Source organism: Charadrius vociferus, unplaced genomic scaffold (assembly GCF_000708025.1).
Source record: "Charadrius vociferus isolate BGI_N301 unplaced genomic scaffold, ASM70802v2 scaffold116, whole genome shotgun sequence".
Classification (NCBI taxonomy): domain Eukaryota; kingdom Metazoa; phylum Chordata; class Aves; order Charadriiformes; family Charadriidae; genus Charadrius; species Charadrius vociferus.
The window spans coordinates 786,369-810,048 of record NW_009648954.1 but is presented as its reverse complement, the minus strand read 5'-3'; the positions used below and the strand labels follow the sequence as shown (position 1 = coordinate 810,048).

General features: G+C 40.0%; 1 protein-coding gene across 1 annotated transcript in view; it reads left to right on the top strand.

Moving 5' to 3' along the window:
* Positions 1-20,121, top strand: part of NTF3 (neurotrophin 3) — a 52,837-nt gene extending 32,716 nt beyond the window's left edge. The window contains exon 2 of the mRNA XM_009887452.1: positions 19,083-20,121. Coding sequence (XP_009885754.1) covers positions 19,083-19,877 — 795 coding nt within the window. The 3' untranslated portion in view covers positions 19,878-20,121. The remainder of the gene's footprint in view (positions 1-19,082) is intronic.
* The last annotated feature ends 3,559 nt before the right edge of the window (positions 20,122-23,680 follow it).

Sequence of the window (23,680 nt, the reverse complement as noted above, 5' to 3'; positions counted from 1 at the left end):
GATCTTTATTTATGCCAGAGAGCCAATTTGCAAGACATGAACTATTCCTAAACACTACAGAGGTGGTGCATCTGAAATCATGTTTGAGGGGATGTCAGACTGACACTCTCTCACTACCAGAAAAATTCCAATACAAGTGACTAAGATCCTAACACCATTTTTTTCATACACCTTAAATAACACCATCCCAGCTTTGCAGAGCTCTAAATGACTACACATCAGCTCACAAGAGGTATAAACCTCAATTGTTCCCTGCTAATTTGCTTAATTTTCTGCATTCAAAGCCTGGTGTCCTTTGCCCACCTGGGCTAAAGTTTTCAGGAATTTCTCCAGAGTCAGAAAATACCTGATTAACAACATGGGAAGAGTGGCCTATGTTTTGCAGTTCCTATCCCTCTCGCGGGAAGCCATTCTGCAGAGATGGCATGGAGCAACGTTTTCTACTGTTGCTCAGGACTATTGGTGGAGTAGACATCAGGAGGAACTGGGGCTGTGGCACAGAGAATGAAATAACACCTGCGTGCACAGGGTAAAACAATGATAATGGGGCAAGACCCAGAAATGTTTCTCCATGTCTTAGCAGCATATAGCCCATCTCACCCAAATTATGGCAACCTCTGTAAGACATGAGGCTTATGTAATGATGCAGTCTTTGTGTCTCTTCATAAGTCCCTCCCAATAAGTTTTGAACTTGCCCATTGTTGAGAGAGGATCTTAAGGTATTTGGCTTTTATGAAGGTTGTGGAACCAGATGGCCAGAGAGAAAAGATGGGAGCGCTATGTTAGTGCTCCCACTGAGGGAAGTCCAGCCAAGAGAGAGAAACTTGGAGAGCTTGGTACCAGACAAACCACCCAGCATAAAATGTTAAGAACATCTGAACTGCAGCAGGAGTTTCAGTTGCAGTTTGACACTAAGCTACATTAAACCAAAATTCATTAATGGTACTATGCAAGGAAGTGTACTACTGCAGACTGATTTTAGCCATCGAGAGCTCAATGGGCAATATCTCAGCAGGCCCAAACCCAGAAACTGCTCTGGCTGCTACTTACATTGGCTTATTTCAGTTCTACTCTCTGTCACACCACAGGCTTCCTGTGGGCCTTGTCCAGGTCAGCTTGTCTCTTTGTCAGATGGTTTTTCACCTGCAAAACAGGAATAATTGGAGCACGGTTCAGCTTCATGGGAATATCATGCAAGTAAGATCTATAAGAAAGTAAAGAAAGTATCTATAAAGATAACAAATCACAAGTTTTATAAAGTTGAGAACAGAAGGGGTTGTCTAGAGCCACAATTCTGCCAGTTGCCTCTGCCAACAAAGCTGTCTAATGGGATGACAGCACATGACAAGAAAAGGGATTTAGCTACCAACAGAGCCGTGCCCTTTCCCAAGCATAAGCTATACAACACAAGGACTTTGCAGCAGCATGTCTGTGTCAGTGCTGTACAGGTAGAGCTAGTCTGACAGAGATTTTTATTTTAAAAAACAAAAGGAAAAACTCTAGCGTAGATCTGGCTTGGGCCGACAGATGAGTGTTTGCCCGGTTGACTCCATCAGCCTAGTACTCCTTGTAAGGCAATAGCCACCAGAGGCACTATCACGTATAGATATAGCTACCTTCCACAAGCAAAGCAGGCTAAAGGAGTAAAAAAACATTTTTGCCAGGACAGATTCAGAGAGTCTTCTGCTTATATGGTTGTGTTGAAGGCAAGAAGAAGTGGTTCAGTCCTCACTGATCCTGCTACAAAATAGTGCATCTTTCAGATAGGGTCGGTCAAAACTTCATAGCTGAACCGGTGCAACTTTTCTATGCGGTCCATTTTAAAACTGTTTCTTTGATGCCGTTTCCACCAGTAAAACAAGCACAAGCTAAACTGATAGCAAGCAGATTAACCTGCTGAAAAGACATTTCATCAGGATTGTAGGTTTGAATATTTGAAGTGTGTGAATATTGTGAGAACAGAATCAGAAAGGGAGGGGGGCCCTCTTTGGTCACTCGTGCTCCGTCTGTATAACTTTAATTCTATCAACTGCAGTAGAGTTTGCCCCAGTCTAAACTAGTGTTAGAGAACATCAGGAGTCCACAGTGAAAATTTTTGAATTAGCAAGTGAACCGAACAGGCTGGGCAATTTTTAAGTGCATACATTTCTTACACAGAAGTCTGATGGGAAGATGGAAAGACATAAAGAAAATCATGCTTGAGAAGATGCTAAATGCAATTTATTCCAAGGAAAAAGTATCAAAGGAAGTATTTGCCCAGGAAGAAATTTATGTTGTATGCAAAGCATAGAAAAATACTTGGAAAGCCACTGTTAACAAAAAAAAGTTCCTCCTTGGCATCTACTCCAGAAAATAGCGACCAAGAAAAAAGACGATAATAAGCTTCTGTGTTGCATTACTTTAAAAATTCACTTGAATGAAAGCAAGTATTATAATAATGAATTGACTCAGAAAGCGCTGTTCAATTAGATGTAGAATTTAAGGGAGTTTATAATAGCAACCTTAGAAAGAAAGACTTGGTTAGGTTTATTGTTATGGAAAAGAGAAAAAAGTTGTGGTGAGTTAAATGACATTTATAAAATAGGAGGGTCTGATCAAACTGATCCAGATTAATCCTCCACAGCAGTAAGACCTTAAAATTAGGTCATGGGGATGAAAGGAGAATTTAGTCTAGACTATTTCATACAAAGGCTATGTGACATATGGAACATGTTACCCTGAAGAGTAACTAAAACAAGGAGCATGAATGTTTTCAAGAAAGAAAGTGACAGGGAACTGCATAAGGAAATTTCCAACCATGGAAGATTCAAAAGGAATACAATTCCTATTTATGTACATATTTATTTAGGGTAGTCAACCATTATCTGTGCTCTTTGGCAGGGCGGTTGGACTAGATGATCTCCGAAGGTCCCTTCCAACCCTCACCATTCTGTGATTCTGTGATTCTGAAGGGAATTTATGATAATCATTATTTCTTCTTCTTTCCCCCTTCCCAATTGTGTTTGTGGGATTTAGTTTGTTTTGTTTCATTAGAAGGACTGCAATTTTGCCTTCCTCAAATACAAAGAACAAGAGCTAATAAAATGTTAATGGCTATGTATTTTCTTCCAATATGTAATGACTTAAAATCTTCATTCTTTGTGTTTATTTTTGCTTTCATGAGGAGTTTTATGAGTGTGAATGCTTTTTAGTACAAAATGGGCACTTCTTCTTACATATCTGGAAAAACTTCATATCCTGAGAGTGTTCTCATTAGTCTGTCTAGAATTAGACACCGGCAAACAATCACCAGAATAAGCCATAGGACAATTTGTGATAGTACTGCTGGTCCTGTCCTGCTGTACTGGAGATCCTTGAACAAGTTCTTACTCAACCTCCCTGCTAGGCATGTCAGATACTGTCTCCTGCATTACACATTGGGCTAAAGAGGTACAGTGCTTTTTTGATTACTGTATATTGAGCGCCAAACTGTAACGTAATGTTTTAAGATAGATGCAAGGACTAAATTAAGCAGAAAAAGAGAAAAGTCAAAACCAGGCCAAAATTACAACCGCTCATCTGAACCCTTTCAGCCTGTAGGAGAAAGCTGATTTCAATCACAGCCTCAGAATGGCTAATTCACAGTGGTGCAAATTTACCTCACCTAACACAAAGCATACCATTTAGAAAACTCAGCATAGATAGCCAGGATGGAAATTTTCCTTCAGTTTGCACACTGGAAAGGATTTGAAGTTAACCCTCAGTGATGTGAGGGAGTTAAATCCCTCAATGCAACTAGGGGGGTTTGGAACTGAAATTGAAGCAAAATATTGAAAATTAATCCAGAGCTTTAATTTCAAATCTTGGACCTAAGACCTTATTGTAGCATGAAAATTTCTCTTCAGTTAGAAAGAAATAAAAGAAAATTGAGAGAGCGTTGTCTTTATACAGCGAATAGAACTCTTTTCCACTGCCAAAATTTGCAGGTTAGAAAGAAGTCAGTGAAGTTACAATATATTTTTTGTGGAAGGATTCTTGCATTTTAAGCTATTTCTTTCATTAGAGTGTAGACAAACTAGCCCCCTTTCTTCAGTAATGTTATTTTCTTCCTTTCACATAGCTGTAGACCATCTGAACCAACAAAACAGATGACTCCAAGTTTAACAGCATAGACTCATATTTTCCCCAAATTTAAAGGAAAGGAAAGAATTTGTAGAAATTAAGATCTTAATTTCAGCTTGTCCATAGAACACAGAAAAGAGGACAAGAAGATAGCCTGGTTTCACCACCTTGTTGTTCAGTAATTTCCATATGCTTCCTTACTTCACTTTTGTTAGAGATCTGACATGGAATGATCTTCTAAACACAGAGTCACATTTTCTTCTTACTTGTACCAAGGTAAATCTGAAGTAGCACCACTCTAGTCAAGGGAGTTATTTTAAGTCTAAACAAGCAACTTAATCAGAGGACACAGCATTGTTTCTTAAATTCCCCCAATTTATTTGGAATCATGTTGATTGTGAGCATTAACACCCGACCCATTCCTCTTAGATTTCCTCATAACAGCTTACCAGTACTGACATTAGCTTAGTAGAAAACTGAGCCAGCTCAGACACTATGCCAGATTATGACCTCAGTTATATGCAACTAAGTCTACAGTTGCCTGCTTTCTGCGTGACCAAAAGCAGAATCTGGCCTCGAGCTTTAATTTTTAAGAGCTGCATATACACTTTTGTCTCCAAGCATAATACCATTTAAGAATTTAAAATGTGAATAAATGTTCTTTGCAATTTTCCTTAATTTCTAGCAGTCCCAAAATATGTGTCTTATCTTTTTTAAATAACCAGCACAGTATTTTTCTTGTAAATGCAGCCCCTGAACATGCATTTGAGTCACGTAGTCCAGATGATCTGAATCCCCCAGTCTTGACCTGCCAGGTTCTCTTCTGCTTTCCACTCACCTATGACTTAAACAAAGCTATAGTGAAATTTAAAATCACAAACTGTAAACCCATATGTATGCTCACAAGAAAAAGGCCTTCATGACATGGTCAAGGAAGACATGGCTGAGGCTTGATGTGCTTCCAGCCCAGAGATGTAAGTTCAGGGTGAGATGATGGGAGCATGGGACAGAAAACAGGTATGTGTGTGCTTTTGCCTTTTTGTGGGAGGACACAGGAGATATTTTGTGAGTACACATAGTCTTCCCATCAGTGCCAGCTGCAGGAAAATTTGCCTTCCATTGGAAAAGCCCTTTACTCCTGCCTGTAGCTCAGCAAAGCTCTTTGTGTTCCCATTGTCAAAAAGGCCTGAGAACTTATTATCCCCTTTACATCCAGTTATCCCAAGCTGTTGACTGACCTCTCGCCTTTAATAAAGAGTTTCCCTGTCTGTTTGCCTCCCCGAAGTTCCTAAGGATGTGATTGCCTTGTTTTGTTTTTGCAACGGGCTCCCTTCCACATTTTTTAGTAACAGACAGAGATCAGGTTAGGAAGATGCTGGTCTTCCACACGTTTCGGTGAACATGCTCCCCCATTTTCTAGCATTGGTAGTATTGTGTATCATTTTAACATGGGCCTTTAACCTGGAAGCTGTTCAGAATGCACTTGCTAGATTAAACTCACCACATATTGCCAGGGTCAGTACCTAGTCAGACAGGAATTTAAGAGGGAGGGATGGAGGGAGGGAAGGGTGTCCCTCACTCTCCCCCGGCTTAGCTCCCATGACAGTTCAAGTTCAGCTTGCTCAGTGCAACTCTGCCTGCAGCAAGGAAAGCAGGGGCTGCTCACCCAATACTCCCTGCTGAGAGGAAGGGGGTCGTGAACGGGTGTTAAGATGACAGAAGTGCAGAGAGCCCAAGCTTCACCCCAGTCTGCTTCCTCGCTAGCCAAAATAGCTGGCTGGGAGCATGGGAGAGTAAACTGCTCCATAAGAAAAAGAAAAAAAAAAAAGAAGAAAAAAAAATAAAGGTTGAAGTAATTGACTCTTGTAGCAGAGCAAAGGGAGTACGTGGTGGTGGAGGGAAGATAGAGAGGAACTGTGACTCTGACTCACTATATATTCCGTACTCTGCTCCTGGGGAGATGCAGCTGTGCATCTCCCCTTGTATAGGCTACACTGTAAAGTTACACCATCGTCCAAAGTAAGCATCCCTAATTCTCCCACTTCCTGAAGTACAACAGCATTTGGCTCCTTTTTAATCAGGGATTTCTACTGTGCAATTTGAAGTCTAGGACCAGGCTTTTCCTATGTGCAGAATTAAAAATCTCTCCCTTGATTGTTTTGTTAGTTCCTGGGGAAAACTACTGAACTGTTACAGCCGATTTATGCTGGCCTGCTCCTTTCTTAAGGCTGATTCCAAGTTATTCTTAATTCCTCAAGGCACCTGAGATCTGCATGAGCCAGCCATGGACACCTTTGGCAATGTTTTCCACATCCTTTTCACTCCCTCCGCTTGCTTCCCAGTTACTTCTGCCTTCACTAGAGTAAGGACTGTTTCCCTTTTCTACCACTTCAATAGGAAGAAAAATGGCATGGAAGTACTTTTGATTTTGGCCAACTGACTCAATGGACTTTAGTTGAGGCCAGCAGAGCGTTGGGAAGGGCCTGAAGGAAGAGGCTGGTCCGGTGGGTAAAACCAACCACAGCCTAGACCTCACGAGAGGAAGGTCTGAATATCCACTCTCCCATTCTCTTCTCACATGACCTTAGGCTCGCTTAACCTCGGAAAAGTCACATAACCTGTCTGGGCTTTAGTTTCCAAACTATAACACAACAACAAAAGCACTTCATCACCAACGCCATTCTTAATTACAAAAAAAAAAATAAAATAATGCTTCATGCTGCAGCATTGCCACGCCTGCAGCAAGACTGCCAGCAGCCTTCTCTTACTCTCTGTTAGCTCTCACGCACTCACAGCATCTGCTCTTCCAGTGAGGGTTGTGTGTTCAAGCATGATTTCTTGCCTCTAACAGCACAGAACACCAGATCTCTTACAAAAGGAGTAAACTCCCGCAGCAGCATCTCCATAGCTCATAGCTAACCTGAGAGCCAATTATCCAATGAAGTAACTAACCTTTGTGGTGATCAGATGTCAGTAGGATTCTTTTGTGAAATGTATAAAGTGTGCATATAAGAGGTGAATAAAAATCTGTTAAAAAAATTACTTTCTATTCCTAGTTTCCATACTGAGAGTTACTTTATTCCCGCCCTTCTACAGATAAAATTTTTCACAACTTTTCATTAATTTTTTCATTAATTTTTCATTTCTTCAGTAAGAAGAAATTTTCTAAAAAGACATACTAGTTATTGATTGTCTAAGGAGAGGCAAGGCCAGCTGCTGTACATCTCATTTGTCTCCTTCCCAAGCCCAGTTTAAAACCTTGCTTTTCTATCAAATATCTGGAGATCATATGCCTGGCAAAAGACAGCATGTGTTAAAGTACTCCCAGTTCTAAAATTCTTTAAAAAAATTTTGGCATGGAGGAGGTGGGAGGCATTGTGTATGAACAGCAAAAATGGCATCTGCATCAAAAGATAAGAAAAAGCGCTGTGGTTTCCAAAAACCAAGGCAGTTTTCAGATGAGTTTTGGACATGGCAGAGGTGCAGAGCCTGCATTAGCGCAATAGGAGAACACAGAGATCACCCTTTGACTTTGGAAGGGAGGGCTCAATTCTGCAAATTAGCAGACACTTTGGTGCAATTTAGCAGAGCATTCAACCATGAGCTCAATGCGTGAGCAATCTGCATTTCAGTGGGGCAACTCACAAGCTTAAAAATCATACACTCTGCTAGACTAGGACCAGAATACTCTCACCATCCTTGATAATTAACCCCTTGATATAGTCTAACTCACAGAAAAGTGTTAACTGAGAGTTAAAATTAGAAAACTTCCATGTCTCGAGGAGAACTGCATACTGGAAATTTTATCCACGTGAACATTGATGAACTAGGGGACTCACAAGCAAAGTTCCACTTCAGGCAAATTTTAACAAGGAAAAAAATGTAGAGTAGCGAGATTTACCGGAACAGTCTTTAGCCTTAGGACAGGCCTACATATAAACAATTTGCTATAAAGTAAAGCCAATTAGTAGAATGACTTTTTTTCTCTAAATGGGCAATGGCTTTTTAAAAGATTCAGATGCAATGGGAAGAGGCGCAAGTCTTTCATGGACACACATTGTATTTGTGAGCTCTTCTCCATAAGGGTCGCACTGTGCATCTGGGAGCAGATCTAGGATGATGTCACAGCGTAAATCTGAGCAAGGTTGTTGGGAGTGGTGATCTCTCATATTAGGCCAGTTTATTCAGCTTGTCAGAACAGACAAGCTCTCAGGCATACAAGCTCTTTTTAATCTAAAGACTTACATTTTTTGCAAAGAAGAAAACTTCTAACCTTACATTTTCCCCCACAACATTTACCTGTATTTTATCAGAAATGCAAGACTCCCTTTCTCTGAGAATGACTTTAAAAATATAATTTTAAGCTGGTTGCGAGGAAGCTACTGCACCTGTGCAAAGAGCATGGAAAAGGCATTAATTATATACTGCAATGCTAATTTCTCACTATAGTCCTGATGCAAACAATTCAGTTCCATGCTACATGTATGACAAAATATGGATCAAACATCAACTGTCTCTAGTCACTTTGTCTTTTCCCCGCATCCTTTATTGTGCAATAACTTTATCCAATTCACGATGAATTAATTGAGGTCCTATTGGCAGTTTTAAAGTATTTGGATCAGGCCTGGAGTCTTGTTCTTGAGAACTCTGCATCAGATATTTTGCACCTGCAAATCTAACAAAACTTTTCTATTTGGACGTTTGTGAACCTCTGAGGAGCAGGGAGAGGCAATTCAGAAAGCAAACTTTGATTCACGAAGTGGTCATGGATGTATTTCTGTACAGCTTTAAAGAAACACGGAGTCATGGGCTTTTGCAAACTAAACACAGGTGCAGTTTTGGATGAAATGAAACGGGGCTTCCCCACCAAGCCTTTTGCACCATGGCTTGCCACAATCCCAGTCCCTTGGAGCACGTCCCGGGTGGTAGTCTATTGCGTGTGGAGGCACAGCAAAGCTCATACCCAGTGCTTGGGTGAAACTCAAGCAGCAGCACTGTTCCTTCTGGCCTTTAAGGTATCAAATCGTACCTTAAAAATTTGACTGGGCCTTGTAAGAGGCAGTGTTGCCCTAACACCATTCCTACTTTTAAGGCAAATACCTGTATTCAAGGGTTACAGTAGAACTGTCAGAAAACCAAGGAAATGCAAGAGATGGACAAAATTCTAATAATCTGAGGGGTGCTTTCCTTTCTCCTCCTGCTACCAAGTTAGTTAAAACCCACCTCTGGCATTTAAAAATAGAATGAGAGCAATCTGTTATAAAAGTGGACCACATCACCTTACCCCTTTCCATGGCTTCCCTTGCTCTTTCCAAAAGAACACGCCAAATATTGTCATATCTCTGAGGCCAGGCCTGAATCCCCCCAGAATTACCGGAAGGTGAAAGAGGTGAGCTTCATCTGGAAGACTACTCTCAGCTTTAATTATGGAGAGCTTAAGCCCTCAAAGCATCTCTCTGACGAAAAGAAGAGGAACTACAACTATTGCCTGACTTTAATGCAAAACAATTAATCAGCCCTGGTTGAGCCAAAGTAGGTCCAGGCTGACATGCAAGGTTAATGGATCTTCAAACCGTTTTTAAAAAAGGCTTAGATGGAGTTTCAGTGCTGCAACGAAACATGAAACCAGGCCTCTTTGGTGTGGCTTTGGGCTTGTTACAAACATCTTGCAGAGCTTGAAAACTGCTTTTAATGATTAGCCTAACTTCCCTTTCCTTAGTTTAATCCCATTTTTCCTGATTGCACTCCTTTGCCCCACCCTAAAGTGAATGCTCTCTTTCACCAATGCTTACGCTTTCCAGATCTTTGCATGGGGTTTTCTGTCATGCCCTTTCTGTCAGCTCGTAGCAAAGGCTTGCACATTCAAGGCAATTTCCTCAAAGGTCTGTTACACAACCCTTCTAGTCATTTTTGCTGCTCTTTCCTAATTTTATTTTTGTGTGACAATTCCTTCCAATTTTCAAGCAGCCTTCCCGGTTTTTCTGCTGTGCTACAAAAAGTGGCGATTCTTTCCTAGCTCTGCAATTCAGTGTCTCAGTATTTGCATTTATTAAATACTGTGCCTTTACAAAGTTTTAGATCATTCCTGGGGCTGATCAGGTATTGTTCCTTTTTAAATTTCTTTTCCCCTCTGCATATCATTGCTCAATACCACTATTCCCCCAGCATACTAGCTTGTAATTTCTAGTTTGACTTTCATTTTGTAATTTTCTGCCAATATTTTATGTCTCCATCTCCCCAGCAGAGATTGTATTTCTCTTTGCTCACTGCTGTTTGCATCTTTTCCAAATTCAGCTGCAAATTTAATTTGTTTGCTGCTTGGCCCGGCCTCTATTAACAAACAGTAATGAAAAGATTAAATAACACACAAACAGTTTGTCAGCTTAAATTATCCAGTACCATGATTTAGTTCTGGTGTTTTCTATTTTTCTGTTTGCAAATGACTTCTCAAAAAAAAAAAAAAAAAAAACAAACCCCAAAAAAGGCAAGTGCAAAGCTTTGGGCAACTCTGTTTTTATAAAATTAGCACAGGTCTAGTCAAGTCATTGGAGTTTGTTGATTTAGCTAAGGATATGAACTTTAGATTTCTTGTTACATTGGACAGTTTTCAGAGCTACACAGTGAATAAGATGTAGAAATACTTCAGCTTTTGTGGAAATTGTTTACCCAACTATGGCTTTAATTCTTTTTCATGACTAAGATGCAGCTGACTGCTCATCTCATATAGCATTGTTTTTATTTCCTTGCATTGCATGCTTGTCATTGATCAATCAAAGCATTTCAGATGGACTTTCCTGATCCAGGCAGTGCAACATGACAACCCTAACTTGCGGAGGAATACCTGTATGACCTTGCAAACATCATCTGACTTCTGTGTATTCCAGTTTCTGCTCTTTAAAATGGGAATAATGGCAGCCTTCCTACTTTGTCAGTATTAACCAAGACAAATGCTTATGGAGTGCTCAAATATCAGTGATATGAGAATGGTAAAAGAAAACAGAGGATGATTTACACTGAGAACATTTATGGAAATGTATTTGTTAAGATGCCTCATTAATCTCAAGACAGACAGGCATCTCCCACGCAGCATGCAGGGCGTTGTACCGCAATTCTATTGTGCCTTGCATGGAGGCAGGAAATCTTTACTTTTGCTCTTAGCAGGGCAACAACAGTCAGCTCTTTAAGTGAGACAGCAAAGGATGTCAGGGTATATATCTAGGGTAATTAAACACCGACACCATTCCATAAAGTTCCTTACTTTGCAAATGTAGAAAATAACGAACAGAGATTTTGTCTTCACCAAAAATCAGGATCCCAGCCTCCCAAACCCTTGTTCTGACCTTCTCAATACACAGATTAATTAGTCAACTTGTTAATGCAAAATTATATACCATGACAGTTAAAGCAGAGACAGACAGGTGTAAATATCATGTCACAAAAATGTCAGCGAGGAAAGAAATTAGAACAGAAAAAGACCTAGTTGTGACTGAGAAAAGGCTGCCTACTTCTGTAGTTGATTATAGACCTGGGATGTAGCTAGTGTGGTTGATATTGTACCGGACATTATTAATAGTCGAGTTCCTCAGTGGGATTGCTAGAGGATGCTGGGGAGTGTCAGATGCCTCCAGGGGCGTCTTGAGTGCCCTGAGCTCCAGACAATGTCAGTGGCTGGGGAGGAAGGTGCAGGGCCAAAACCTAACAGAATTAACTTTGCACAAGGTGTGAGAAGCAGCTGCTGTTCCAAGTAGTGAGGTAAGCACCGAGGAACTGGTTCTGACCTTTCTCTTGGAAACGGGCAGGTATGTGTAAGGCCATCACATTTTGATCTCTGAAAAGATAAATTTGTGGAAAGATCGAATGTAGGCACACATGCCATTGCAATTAGCTGTGTCTGAAATGAACCGATATTGCCATGGTTCTACACAGCACGTTTAACTGTTCAGAAAACAGATTGCTCCTTGCAGCAGATGTATTATCACAAAACTGTCCCTCAGAAAGATGTCACCAGTTGGGAGAGTGCTCCTTAATGACTAGTAGGGTCATGGTCACAATGGTAATCAAATAGTATTGTAGATTGGTTCGAAGTGCAGATGAGTTTTTCATACTTGGTTGAACAGCTGTCTTGCTGCGCTTTGCTCAGCCAGTCATTTAAAGAGGAAAAGGAAATGTCAGTGACTCAGTAGGCTGAAATCCATTTCCATAAGAGATTAGGTATATACAATTCACTGGAGGCTATTTGACCTCAGTGCTCAGATGTGTCTTCTCTTTTGAAAATGGCCTAGAGTAATGCATGATTAAAAACAACTGACCTGCTGCAGATTAAGAAACTTTGGTGGCCTCATCCTCAGATACAGTGTGTAGCCACACTCCCCAGTCCATCTGCAAGATGTTCAAATTCCTTCAGTCTAACTTACAGTTTGGTTGGCCCTGAGGATGGGAGGGTTAACATTTCAAGCTGTCATAACTCAGTCCCACTTGATTTTGTCTCTGAATTCTTCGGCTTCTTAGTGGGTCTGGCTTTTGTGAAAGCTTTAGCTTCAATCCGTATGTGTTGAAATTTCCGTACCTTGAGAAGTGGAAATGTTCAGGAGGGTCATAGCGTCTCTAGAGGCATTCAGCACTCCACAGCAATCTACCTTAATAAATCGTTCTACAGGCACATATCATACAAATAGTCGATTACTATTCTGAAACAGAGTGCAAATATTCATATGCAATTATTTCATACTAACATGTTTCTGAATATTTAGAATGCAGTGATATTTTTCTTGATCTGTCCCTTTTCACTGTCCCCCTAAGCACAGAGAAGGTAGCCTGCATTTCTTCTCAATATAGTTTTAGGATGAGGGAATCAACAGGGCATTCTGCTACTTGTTGCTTTCTGTGAGTTTGTGGAAACAGTGCTTAGCAAGCAATGAGAATAATTACACTGTCGTCTTTGGCAAAAGTCTGAATAAGCTGTCAGCCACCACAAATGATCATTAGTTGCTCTGTCTGAAGAACAAAAGCTGCTCTTAAATTTTCCAGAAAGTGCCAAATACTTCAAATTGACTTACATAAATCATGTCTGCTATTACAATGCTGAACGTAAAATTCAGCAGTCACTTTTCCTTCTATTCCAGTTTCTCTTAGCAATGACTTAAAAGTAAATATTTAGGCAGTATCTCACAGTACTAGGATTTCATTATTTTCACAGAACATATTAAATGACACTTCAGTCTTCACCTATGTATGTAGGCTGTTCAGAGACTGATCAAAATAAAGCAATACTTTTTTTTTTAAATCACCACAAACAAAACAGAACAAAGTTTTCGAACACTACTTGAAGTGTAGAGACTGAAAGGAGCAGGAAGTGATGCACCATAGTTTATTGGGGATTTAATTTATTGATGGAAGCAGTAGGTAACCTTATTTACTTCTCCTAAATCTAGGCATTCCCTGAGACACCTAGATTAGATAGCATCACTGCAGTGATAGGCAGGAATACAAACCATTAAAATAAAGTAAAACTAAGCTACGCTTGAAAGACCGAACAACTTCGCAATGCATGAGCTTTTCTTTTCTATGGTGTTTGCTTTTACCTACTGTGCCACAAATGTCAGCAATCTCTAAGTTAAACTTGTTTAGTGCAAATTAACAGCCGACTCTATATTACTGGGATATATTGTTTTTCCTGCCATGCTGTGGTATGTGCTCCCACAAATCTTCTGGACCTTTCATAATGTCAAATTGTCACTTAGTACTACTCCTTGTTCCTTTAAGGATCTTCTTTGCTTCTGCTGCCATGTTTGCAATCACTTTTGAAAGCCAGAGTAGTATCTCTGGATAAGGGGGTACTATCACTACACAAAGGGAACAACTCAAAGAGACTAATATGTCTTCCTACCTTGATGTCCACTGCTTTTCAAAATTGCACATAGCAGAGTGTTTTCTGAGCACATTTCAAGGCTGATTTGAGACCCATGTGATCTCCACCCCGTTTTTAATTACCTCTAGCAAAAGCTCAAAGCATCAAAGGTGCAGTCCAACATCTAGAAGGGCACACAAAATAGCACAGCACAATAGCAGAGCTGGTCCAAAACTTCTCAGCGACTCAGGAAAAATGGCTCTCCGTAATATGTCAGCCCTTGCTGAACTCCCAGGATACGAAATAGAAAAGGAATTGGGCAATACAGGAGGAGACGGACAGAAAACAGGGTGGATATCCCTGCAGCAAGATGGTGTCAGGCTGCAAATGCCCACCCTAGGTAGCTGCCTACTTTCTTTGTGGCACAGGCACAAAGTGAGATGAGTAGTCTGCCATTATGTCCAGCCACTATTGAGCCCCCAGTCAAATTATGAGTTCACCCTAAACTGACAGGTCAACAAGGGATTCCTTTTGATGTGAATCCAGAGAAGGTGCTGAATCAATTCTGCATTCACGCTATCCAAACTGTTCAGTGACCACGTGGCCTCTAGGAGAGATATGTAGTAGGTACTGCACAGTAAGATGATTATACTCGTTCAAATGGATGTGTCGTTATACCCAATATATACTGAACACCCATTTAAGTCATGCGCTGTCATACAGCTTAACGTTGACTAGGCTATGTGTCACAGTTGACCTGACAGCCTGTGGCAACAGAAACTGATCTCGGGAACCAGCACTAATACACTGGCACAGTCAGGTATGAGGCAAAAATTAAGTGGAAGCAGTCACCAATTATGGTCTTCTATATTCATATCTTATAATATTACTCCAGCTGGTACTGGACTAGGGAGCATGATGCTGGGCTGTGCTCTTATTCTGAGGTGACCATGGAAATGCTTGCCTATGCCTATTTGGGACCCAGACCCAGGACCCAAATATAGTAATCTGGTCTGTACTTTCTGTAGGAGTGTAAATAGTATTGTGTCCATTTCTAGGACCATTCATCACAGCTACTTGACTGCAAACAGTCCACAAAAACAGCTAAAATGAACCTTCTCGGGGATTTACATGTGGAAAATTTCAAGAAGAACCTCGAAGAAAAAACAAAATACCTCACTATCATCAGCTAACTAGAAAAAGTTTGGCTTGAACAAAATCTGTCTACCTGAAGTGAATCATTTTAATTTTAAGAATATTTAATGAGAAAACAGGAAAATTAATGTGGAGGACTACACTCTTGGGAGATTTTTATACCATTCTCCAAAAGGCTGAAGAAGGAGTAGTTTCTACAAGTCTGCCTCAGGAGCCTGGAAGTTAGGTCAGTCTTAGACAGGATAGCTCTGTTGAAATCTTGCCTCTGAATGCAAGTCTCCTTTACAGATAACTTACTCACTGGGCTATACTGAGTAAGCACTTTTTGTTTTGTGAATTGCATTGTGCAACTTTTGAAGCATGTACAGAAACATCAGAATGATTTGCTTTGAAAATACGAAAACACAAACATTTTAATGTTTTACATTTTCCTCTCCTTTTTATCAGTTTAAAAACACACACACAAAAAAAGATACAAATAGCAAATTGCCCTCAATTTAGACAGGCACAAAGTTCCATTTTGTGCAAAGAGCCATTTGTCAAAAGCAATATGGCCCAGCCCTACAAACCAATATGCTTTATGTGTCTTCTACTCAGAATAGAGCCAAGGCCATAAACCTGCTGCAGTTTCCCAGTAACGTCCATTTCTCGTAGTTAGAATAGTGCCTTAGGCATATTCTGAGGTGCTGGACTTCATGGAAAGCCTGACAATTTCTAGTCATGGACCGGAATTTCTGAACACACCACTTACAAACCTCCTAGGTAAACTGTCTTGGAAGAAGGCCCTGAAAGCTGTAGTCTCACCAAGCTTTGCATTTTCTTTCCAAATTTTGCACCCTGAAACATTTCAGAAAAATGTAAAGGTTCTGAAACATTTTTATTTTTGCAACAAATAATTCACCAAGCACAAATCAAACTACAAGTAAAATTTCAGAGTAGTTTAACACCTTTCCCACCAAATACACTTTGTTAGGTTCAGAAAAATACTTTTAAACACTATTTTCCGTCAACGGGGTTCCTGCATCGACAAGAAAAAATAGGTTATTTGAACTGCTTTAATTCTGAGGTCCCTAGCCCTTCCTTTCTGTGTGCAGCATGACATTAAAGAGAGTCTGCAGGAACTCCAGTCTTACTTTTACCACCTCATCACCTGCTCAAACTTGTGTATTTTGCTAGTGCCACGTAGTTTTGAAACTAAGCAGACCAGTGATTACATGCAGCTGCATGTTGGCATGAATAATGCTTTCAGCTTTTGAGCTGAGCATTGTAAGAGCTTTGCTCACCATCCTATGGACTTGAGTATCACACTGCGTGTGGGTTAGCTCTTCTGAGTGCTGTAACAAAACTGCTGAATGACATCTGTTTTATAATATTTTTACTGTTTTTAAAACTAAATAATTTACCGAGGGAAGACCAAATTGCACAGGAAGAGTTCTTTTTATACAGCATGGTCTGGGCTCTGAGATCCATCTACATTAAGTTAGTATTTATTTAGGTATGACAGTAATTGTATGGTAACTGAAAATCTTAGAAATTTTTTTTTTTCCAAAGCATAACATTGCTGCAAGCAACAGTCTAGATTTAGGTGAACTCATACTGTGACAAACTGAGAATGGAGAAAACACATTTCTTGTCCATAAAAGGACAGATCACACATCCACAGAGGGTAGCTCTGATTTTGCTGCAGTTCCAAACTATGAAGTGGGGACTCACTGTTGCTAAAAGGAATTTCACTTAGAGTGGATAGAGGATTCTCCAGTAAAACTTTTTTCTTTTTTCTTTGCCTTCTTAAACAGAAAATGGTTTGCCTTCTTAAAACAGAAAATGGCTTTCCTTTTTAAACAGAAAATGGTGATTTTCAGAAGTGGAAAATTTTCTGTTCGGGTGATCTGATATTTCTGCAATTTCTTCTGGGAAAAATAGAGAGTACTCAGAGTCTCACCAGCAGGTCAAGGGAAGGGATCCTTCCCTTAAACTCAGCACTGGTGAGGCCACATCTGTAGTGCTGCGTCCAGTTCTGTCTCCCCAGTACCGGAAAGACATGGACATACAAGAGTGAGTCCAAGAAGATGATCAAGGGACCTGGGCATATTTCATATTAGGAGAGGCTGAGAGAGCTGGGGCCGTTCAGCCTGGAGAAGAGAAGTCTCAGGGGGGATCTTATCAAAGTGTAGAAATACTGATGGGAGGGAATAAAAAAGATGGAGCCAGGCTCTTCTCAGGGGTGTCTCATGAAAGGACCAGAGGCAATGAGCACAAAGTAAGGTATAGGAAATACTATTGAAACATGAGATTTTTACTTAGTTTGGTTTTGTTTTGTTTTTTTTTTCACTGTGAGGTTGGTCAAACACTGGAACAGGTTGCTTAGAGCGGTTGCGGAGTCTCCATCCATGGAGATACCCAAAACCGGGCTGGGCACAGCCCTGTGCAAGCTGACCCTGCTTTGAGCAGTGAGAATGGACTAGACGATCTCCTGAGGATCCTTCCAACTCCATCTGTTCTATGTTCTGTAACTCTGTGCCTTCATCCCAGAGTGTTAGTGGTCTGATGTGTGGTGGACATGTTTTCAGTGCAGGAGAATCAAGTTCAAGACCGTTCTGAGTCACTTGAAGCTATACCACAGCCAGGGCTTACCACATGGTATGAGAGTGCTCTAACATGAGTTTAATCTCCTTCAGTCCACTACTTGTGCAACAATTTTATAAAATTGGCGTGCTTTGAAGTGAATGGTTGGCTTCCATGATTTAGTGTTTTACATGGAAAATTAATTTCATTTAAATATAAGTACAAATGCAAAATATACAGGTATCCACAAGGAGAAAAAACCCTCCTTAGATGGGTGCTTACAGTTCTCAACTACACAAACAGAATGACAGAAAGATTTAAAAAGAAATGCCAAATGAGCCTCTAGAAGATGCTCAGAAGCTAGAATTACAAGGACGCTAGAGGAATCTATATAGAGTAGTGCATGGCAAAGTACAGTACAGAGAAGAAACACACTTCTAGGTCCAGTTTTCAAAATCTTGATCTTGAGTTCCTTGTGATCTTTTTGAACAAGATGCTTCCATTTGGGGCGGGGGGTGAGAGGAGTGGAAAGAAGGTGAGGGAGGTGTCCTCCATCTGTCCTTGAGTATTTTTAACTACTGTCAGGTTTGTTCCACTTTATATAAGTGTAATGAAGGAACTTCATTAAAAACAACAACAAAAGAAACAGGCCCCAACCCAGAAAACACTCAGTACAAAATGGTCTGTGGATTCATTTGAATTTCCTACTTATATTACAGAAGCCTAACTACTGCTTTCTGAAGGTCAAAATATAAGAAACCCCACTTTGCTGCTTGACTGCATCCTGTTCCTTCAAGGATACTTTCCCTTATAGCACCAGAGAGAAAAAGAGCTATTGAAACATGTTATTTATTTGCCAGTGTATGATGATGCTCTTAGGGTAAAGTTAAACAAAAGCCATTTGATGAATAAGAATTTGATGTATCCAAGAGATCTTAACACAGAAAACATGACAACACTTAGCAAAATCAGAACAACTTCATTTTATGCCATTAGATAGTCTGGTACTCCACATAATCTGCCAATTTTGGAACTAAACCACTCTGTAGAATAGACTCTTTGAAAGTAGCTTGGCTTTTCTCTGTTGCCAAGACCTGGACATACCATCCCAAGAGCTACCTACCTCTGTAGAGAAAGGACCTGACTGACATATATGTCACTATGCGTGGAAAGAGGGAAAGTAAGGTCAGCCTGAAAAGTGCATGAAATATAGATGAAACACTGAAAAAAAAAGTCAGAAAACAGTTGCACACAATATAAATTATAACGAAATAGTAACTTCAAAGAAACACATAGCCTATCTGTATCTATAAAGTGCAGGTGTTATAAAAACAAATCCAAATTGTCATGTTTACAGCCTCTAGTAAACTTCCCTATTTAAGTGTTTTTATGTTGACTTTCTGTCCATTTGCAGATCTTACAGGTGAACAAGGTGATGTCCATCTTGTTTTATGTGATATTTCTCACTTATCTTCGTGGCATCCAATCTACCAACATGGATCAAAGGAGTTTGCCAGAAGATTCAATAAATTCTCTTATTATTAAACTCATTCAGGCAGACATTTTGAAAAACAAGCTTTCTAAGCAGATGGTAGATATTAAGGAAAACTATCAAAACACAGTGCAGAAAGCAGACACTCAGCAAGACATGGATGGAGATGAAAATGTGAAATCAGACTTCCAGCCAGTTATCTCAATGGATACAGACCTCTTAAGGCAGCAGAGACGCTACAACTCTCCCCGAGTCCTCTTGAGTGACAATACGCCGCTGGAACCACCGCCGCTGTACCTCATGGAGGATTATATTGGAAATTCGGTGGTGGTGAACAGAACCTCCCGGAGGAAAAGGTACGCAGAGCACAAGAGTCACCGAGGGGAATATTCTGTTTGTGACAGTGAAAGTTTATGGGTCACGGACAAATCATCTGCGATTGACATTAGAGGACACCAGGTAACTGTTCTGGGAGAAATTAAAACAGGCAACTCCCCAGTTAAGCAATACTTTTATGAAACGAGGTGTAAAGAAGCCAAGCCTGTAAAAAACGGCTGCCGTGGCATTGATGACAAGCACTGGAACTCCCAATGCAAGACATCCCAAACATATGTTCGAGCACTGACTTCAGAAAACAATAAACTGGTAGGCTGGAGATGGATAAGAATAGACACCTCCTGTGTGTGTGCATTGTCAAGGAAAATAGGAAGAACATAAATCTGCATCTCTTTGCTATATAAATTATTACTTTAAATTATATGATATGCATGTAGCATATAAATGTTTATATTGTTTTATATATTATAAGTTGACCTTATTTATTAAACTTCAGCAAATCTACAGTATATAAGCTTTCTCTTTCAATAAACAAAAGCAAAGGATGTGTGCCTCTGCTGTGGGCAACTCCGAGTTTTTTTAGACTATGTTTGTGACACTGCTTGTCAGCAGCATACCATAACCTTACTGTAAAATCTGTGTAAAACCAGTATTTTTCATTCAGTATTGTCAAGCCAGTGACTGTCATTTAGTAAACTTGTTAAAAATCAGATCAATGTCAAGAGTTGTGTACATATTTATATTCCCTGCTCTATACATTCACATTTAATTGGATGCGGTATTGACTCCTCACCACCAAAACAAAACTGGACCAAAATACATGCTGACAACATTACAGGCATCAAGCGGTTTTTGTGTATTATGCCACTTTTGCCAGTGAAATAACCATTTTCCCTCTGTTAACATTTCAGAAGGACTGCCAATAATCCAGCAACTTTCATTTATGTTTTTGAAACACATTTGTTTTGCAACTGTTTCTAATGCTGCCAGTTCATCGTAGAAAAAATATGATAAAAATCTAAAATATTTGCAGCAGAAACTTACTGAAGCCAAGAGCCAATCTAGATGGATCATTAATATAACACACAAAAGATGATTTCTTCAGAATTTACTATTTATTGTGATCAACCTCTTCCGCCTCACACAAATCAATTATCTTCTGCTTGCATTCCTCTCCGTCTGACTTTTTAAATTAGAAACAAAGCTGGTGGTGTCTTAACCTTAAAAGAGCCCTTGGATTGCAAATTGTAGTAAAGATATGATATCCTGGCATGGATATCAAAGCCACACACCCGTACAAAGCTGCTGTTCTCCTCAACAATCCCTTCTCCATTATTCACAGAGGGAAAAATATGTAGAAGTGCTTGACAAACCTAGTACCTTTCACAGGAATGTGAAATAATAGATCTTTTTCAGCAGTATGGTGACTAAAATACAGGTAGTCCGTAGTTATAACAAGGTTCTTGAATTATACACGTGAGTTGTTGCTTAGGACAGATATATACCTCAAACTCATCTTTGTATTGTCATGTAGATCCACTGGGGACAGTAATAATTACACTACTGGAAGAGATGGTTTGTTATACATTAGCTGTGGGATCCCTGGATGGGATCCTACTCCCATAAAAGTAAATGAGTGTCTTGTCACGGCTATCAACAGAATTAAGATTGGATTGCATATGTTATCTGTGTCTAGCTAGATCTTAACACATGGTCAGGGCTGAAAAATGACAGCCATTCCAAAACCATTACAGCTATACTGGTATTAGGTTTTTACACTACAGCTTTTATTGTCGTAGCGTGTTCAGCATCACTTATGAAAATGAGATCAGAGCACTCAAAACCGAGGTTGCAGGATGCCTTTGTTCATATGGCTTTCACTACTGGAGAACCAACTTCAAATCTGCAACAGGTCAGCAGATCGTGTGGTCTCCCCTAATCCCTTACAGAGAGCGTTACACATCATAAAACCACTGGAGACCCGGACAGGTCACTCATGAGGCCAAGCACTGGAATAGCAGTGCCTCTGAAAGCCAGGCTGGAGCATGTAGGTATAATTCTGCAGGAGAGGCTATAAACAAAGGTTTTGAGAACCACCTCAGTTTTCACCATGAGGCCAGGGTATTTACCTCACAGGAAATATCATCACCTCACAGTACTAAATCCTAACTTTGCTTCAAGCAATAATGATTTCAGAGGTTCAATACCAAGGCAATTGTTAAAAGGAAAGAGAGGATGTAATATAACAAGAAACTCAGTATCTGTTAGATCTGACCAGAATTTTTCCAGAGTTCTTCTTGCTTGGCAAACATTTTAAAAAAAAAAAATCCTCAACAGAGCTTTTGCTGGTTTTACTAGTAAGAAAATTTAAGTTTCAACTACATTTTTACGCTTAGAGGGACAAGCGTGTTTTTCGGAGTCCTGCCCCACTGAAATTTTTTGCAGGTTAAAAGCCTAATTTTACACCCTGAATTCCCCAAATAAAGATAATTTTCAGATTCTGTGAGTAACTGAGAGCATATATTGTCATGGATCATTAACTTGAGAGATCTCTATGCTTCAGTATGCTAGGTAGGCCTATCTCCGTATGAGAAGAGGAAGTAAGAAGACTAACTGAGTTTGGTTAGTCACTGTTGCTTACAGACCCTATATGCCATTAATTGGAAACTATCTAGTTCCTACAGGGTGGATGCCATGCCTATTTACATCACTGTAAATCCAGAGAAATTCTATTGAAGGTGAGAAAATGTAGGTTTATAGCAATGTAAACATCAGACTCGATCCTAACGAAAATCAAGGGAGGTTGATTCTTTATAGGATCAAAGAAAACAATTTGTTATTTTCCACTGTAAATGCAGTAAGAGGAACTGGTCTTTGACTCTTAACTTTACCAATGCAACAAGCATTTTACAAACAGCCAGCAAAAATGTATCAGAGTAAATGCAACGTCCGTCATCTGAAACACATTATACAAGAAAAAAGCATGGTGTGTAAGGTTATTAGATCAGCTGCCTCTTTCCCACCCCAGTATAACAATGAGCGGAAGTGTTACCCTCTGGATCTGATCCAGTTTCCACTAAATTCAGTGGAAAAATTCTCACCTTCTCCAGTGGAAGATGGATCAGGCCCTGGGCGAAGAAAGACCTGCAGATCTCAACCGGAGAGCAGAGCAATCGCACACATCAGTTACGCGTTCTTGTAAATCCTGTGTACGCATAAGATGATGTATAATTCTGTAACAAGTTTGTAAACAAAGCCTGTAATAAATTTGTCAAGGCCTAATCGTGTTTTCACTGTAGCCGGGAATGGTTTTATTGTCAATTTCTGTCATGGCACAATGAATTCAAACCTCCTATCCAACTTGTTTGTATATGTGTTAAATAATTAAGCAAAATATTCAGCTTGTGAAGCTAGTTTAATTTGAGTCTTCTAAAACGCACTCCCATTAGGCAGCTCAGATGCTCTGTCAATATTGTTTTGCCAATACATCATTATAAACACACATTTTAGTTAGCTTTTCTCTCAAATGACCGAAGGCTATTCTGAAATTGCCTGTCTGTGTCAAACCGTATTTTCTCCATTTTTTCCTTAGCTTTTTTACAGTCCATTTAGTAACAGTAAAAAATGCTCCGCTGAGGTTTTGGGAAACCATCTGCATTTATTTTATCACCTTTGAACATGTGTTCAGGAATGAAGTCTGTGCAGCGAGTTTACTGCTACCAAGAGATTTGTGCGGCTGCACCAGGAAGAAACTTTGACTGGACTATACAAAGTGTGTGCTCGAAACCACTCTGCTCATACTCTGTTATTTCGATGCTTTAGCAATCAGAGTCTTTCGCTCAGCTATACATTGTGTATCTGCAGACAATACTAAACAGGAAACAAGTCTGATTGGGAGTTCCAAAATTAAAAATTTAATAATAATAACCTGCTATTTCTGACCTTTCAGCAAATGCATTTGCACAGCGGAGTAAAGTGCATAACCGTTCATTTAATTTAATAGAAACATTGTGGTAAAATCAATGGGATCCTGTGTTCTCCACACTTGGTACGCGTACGTAATTCATCATGCGGGGGGGGAGGAGAGGCTAATAAGCACTACAGCTTGTGAGAAGTAAAGGGCTGTGCTCTGGGTTGGAGCATTTTGAAGTGTGGAGGGGTTGTTTTCTGAAATGCTTTGCCTG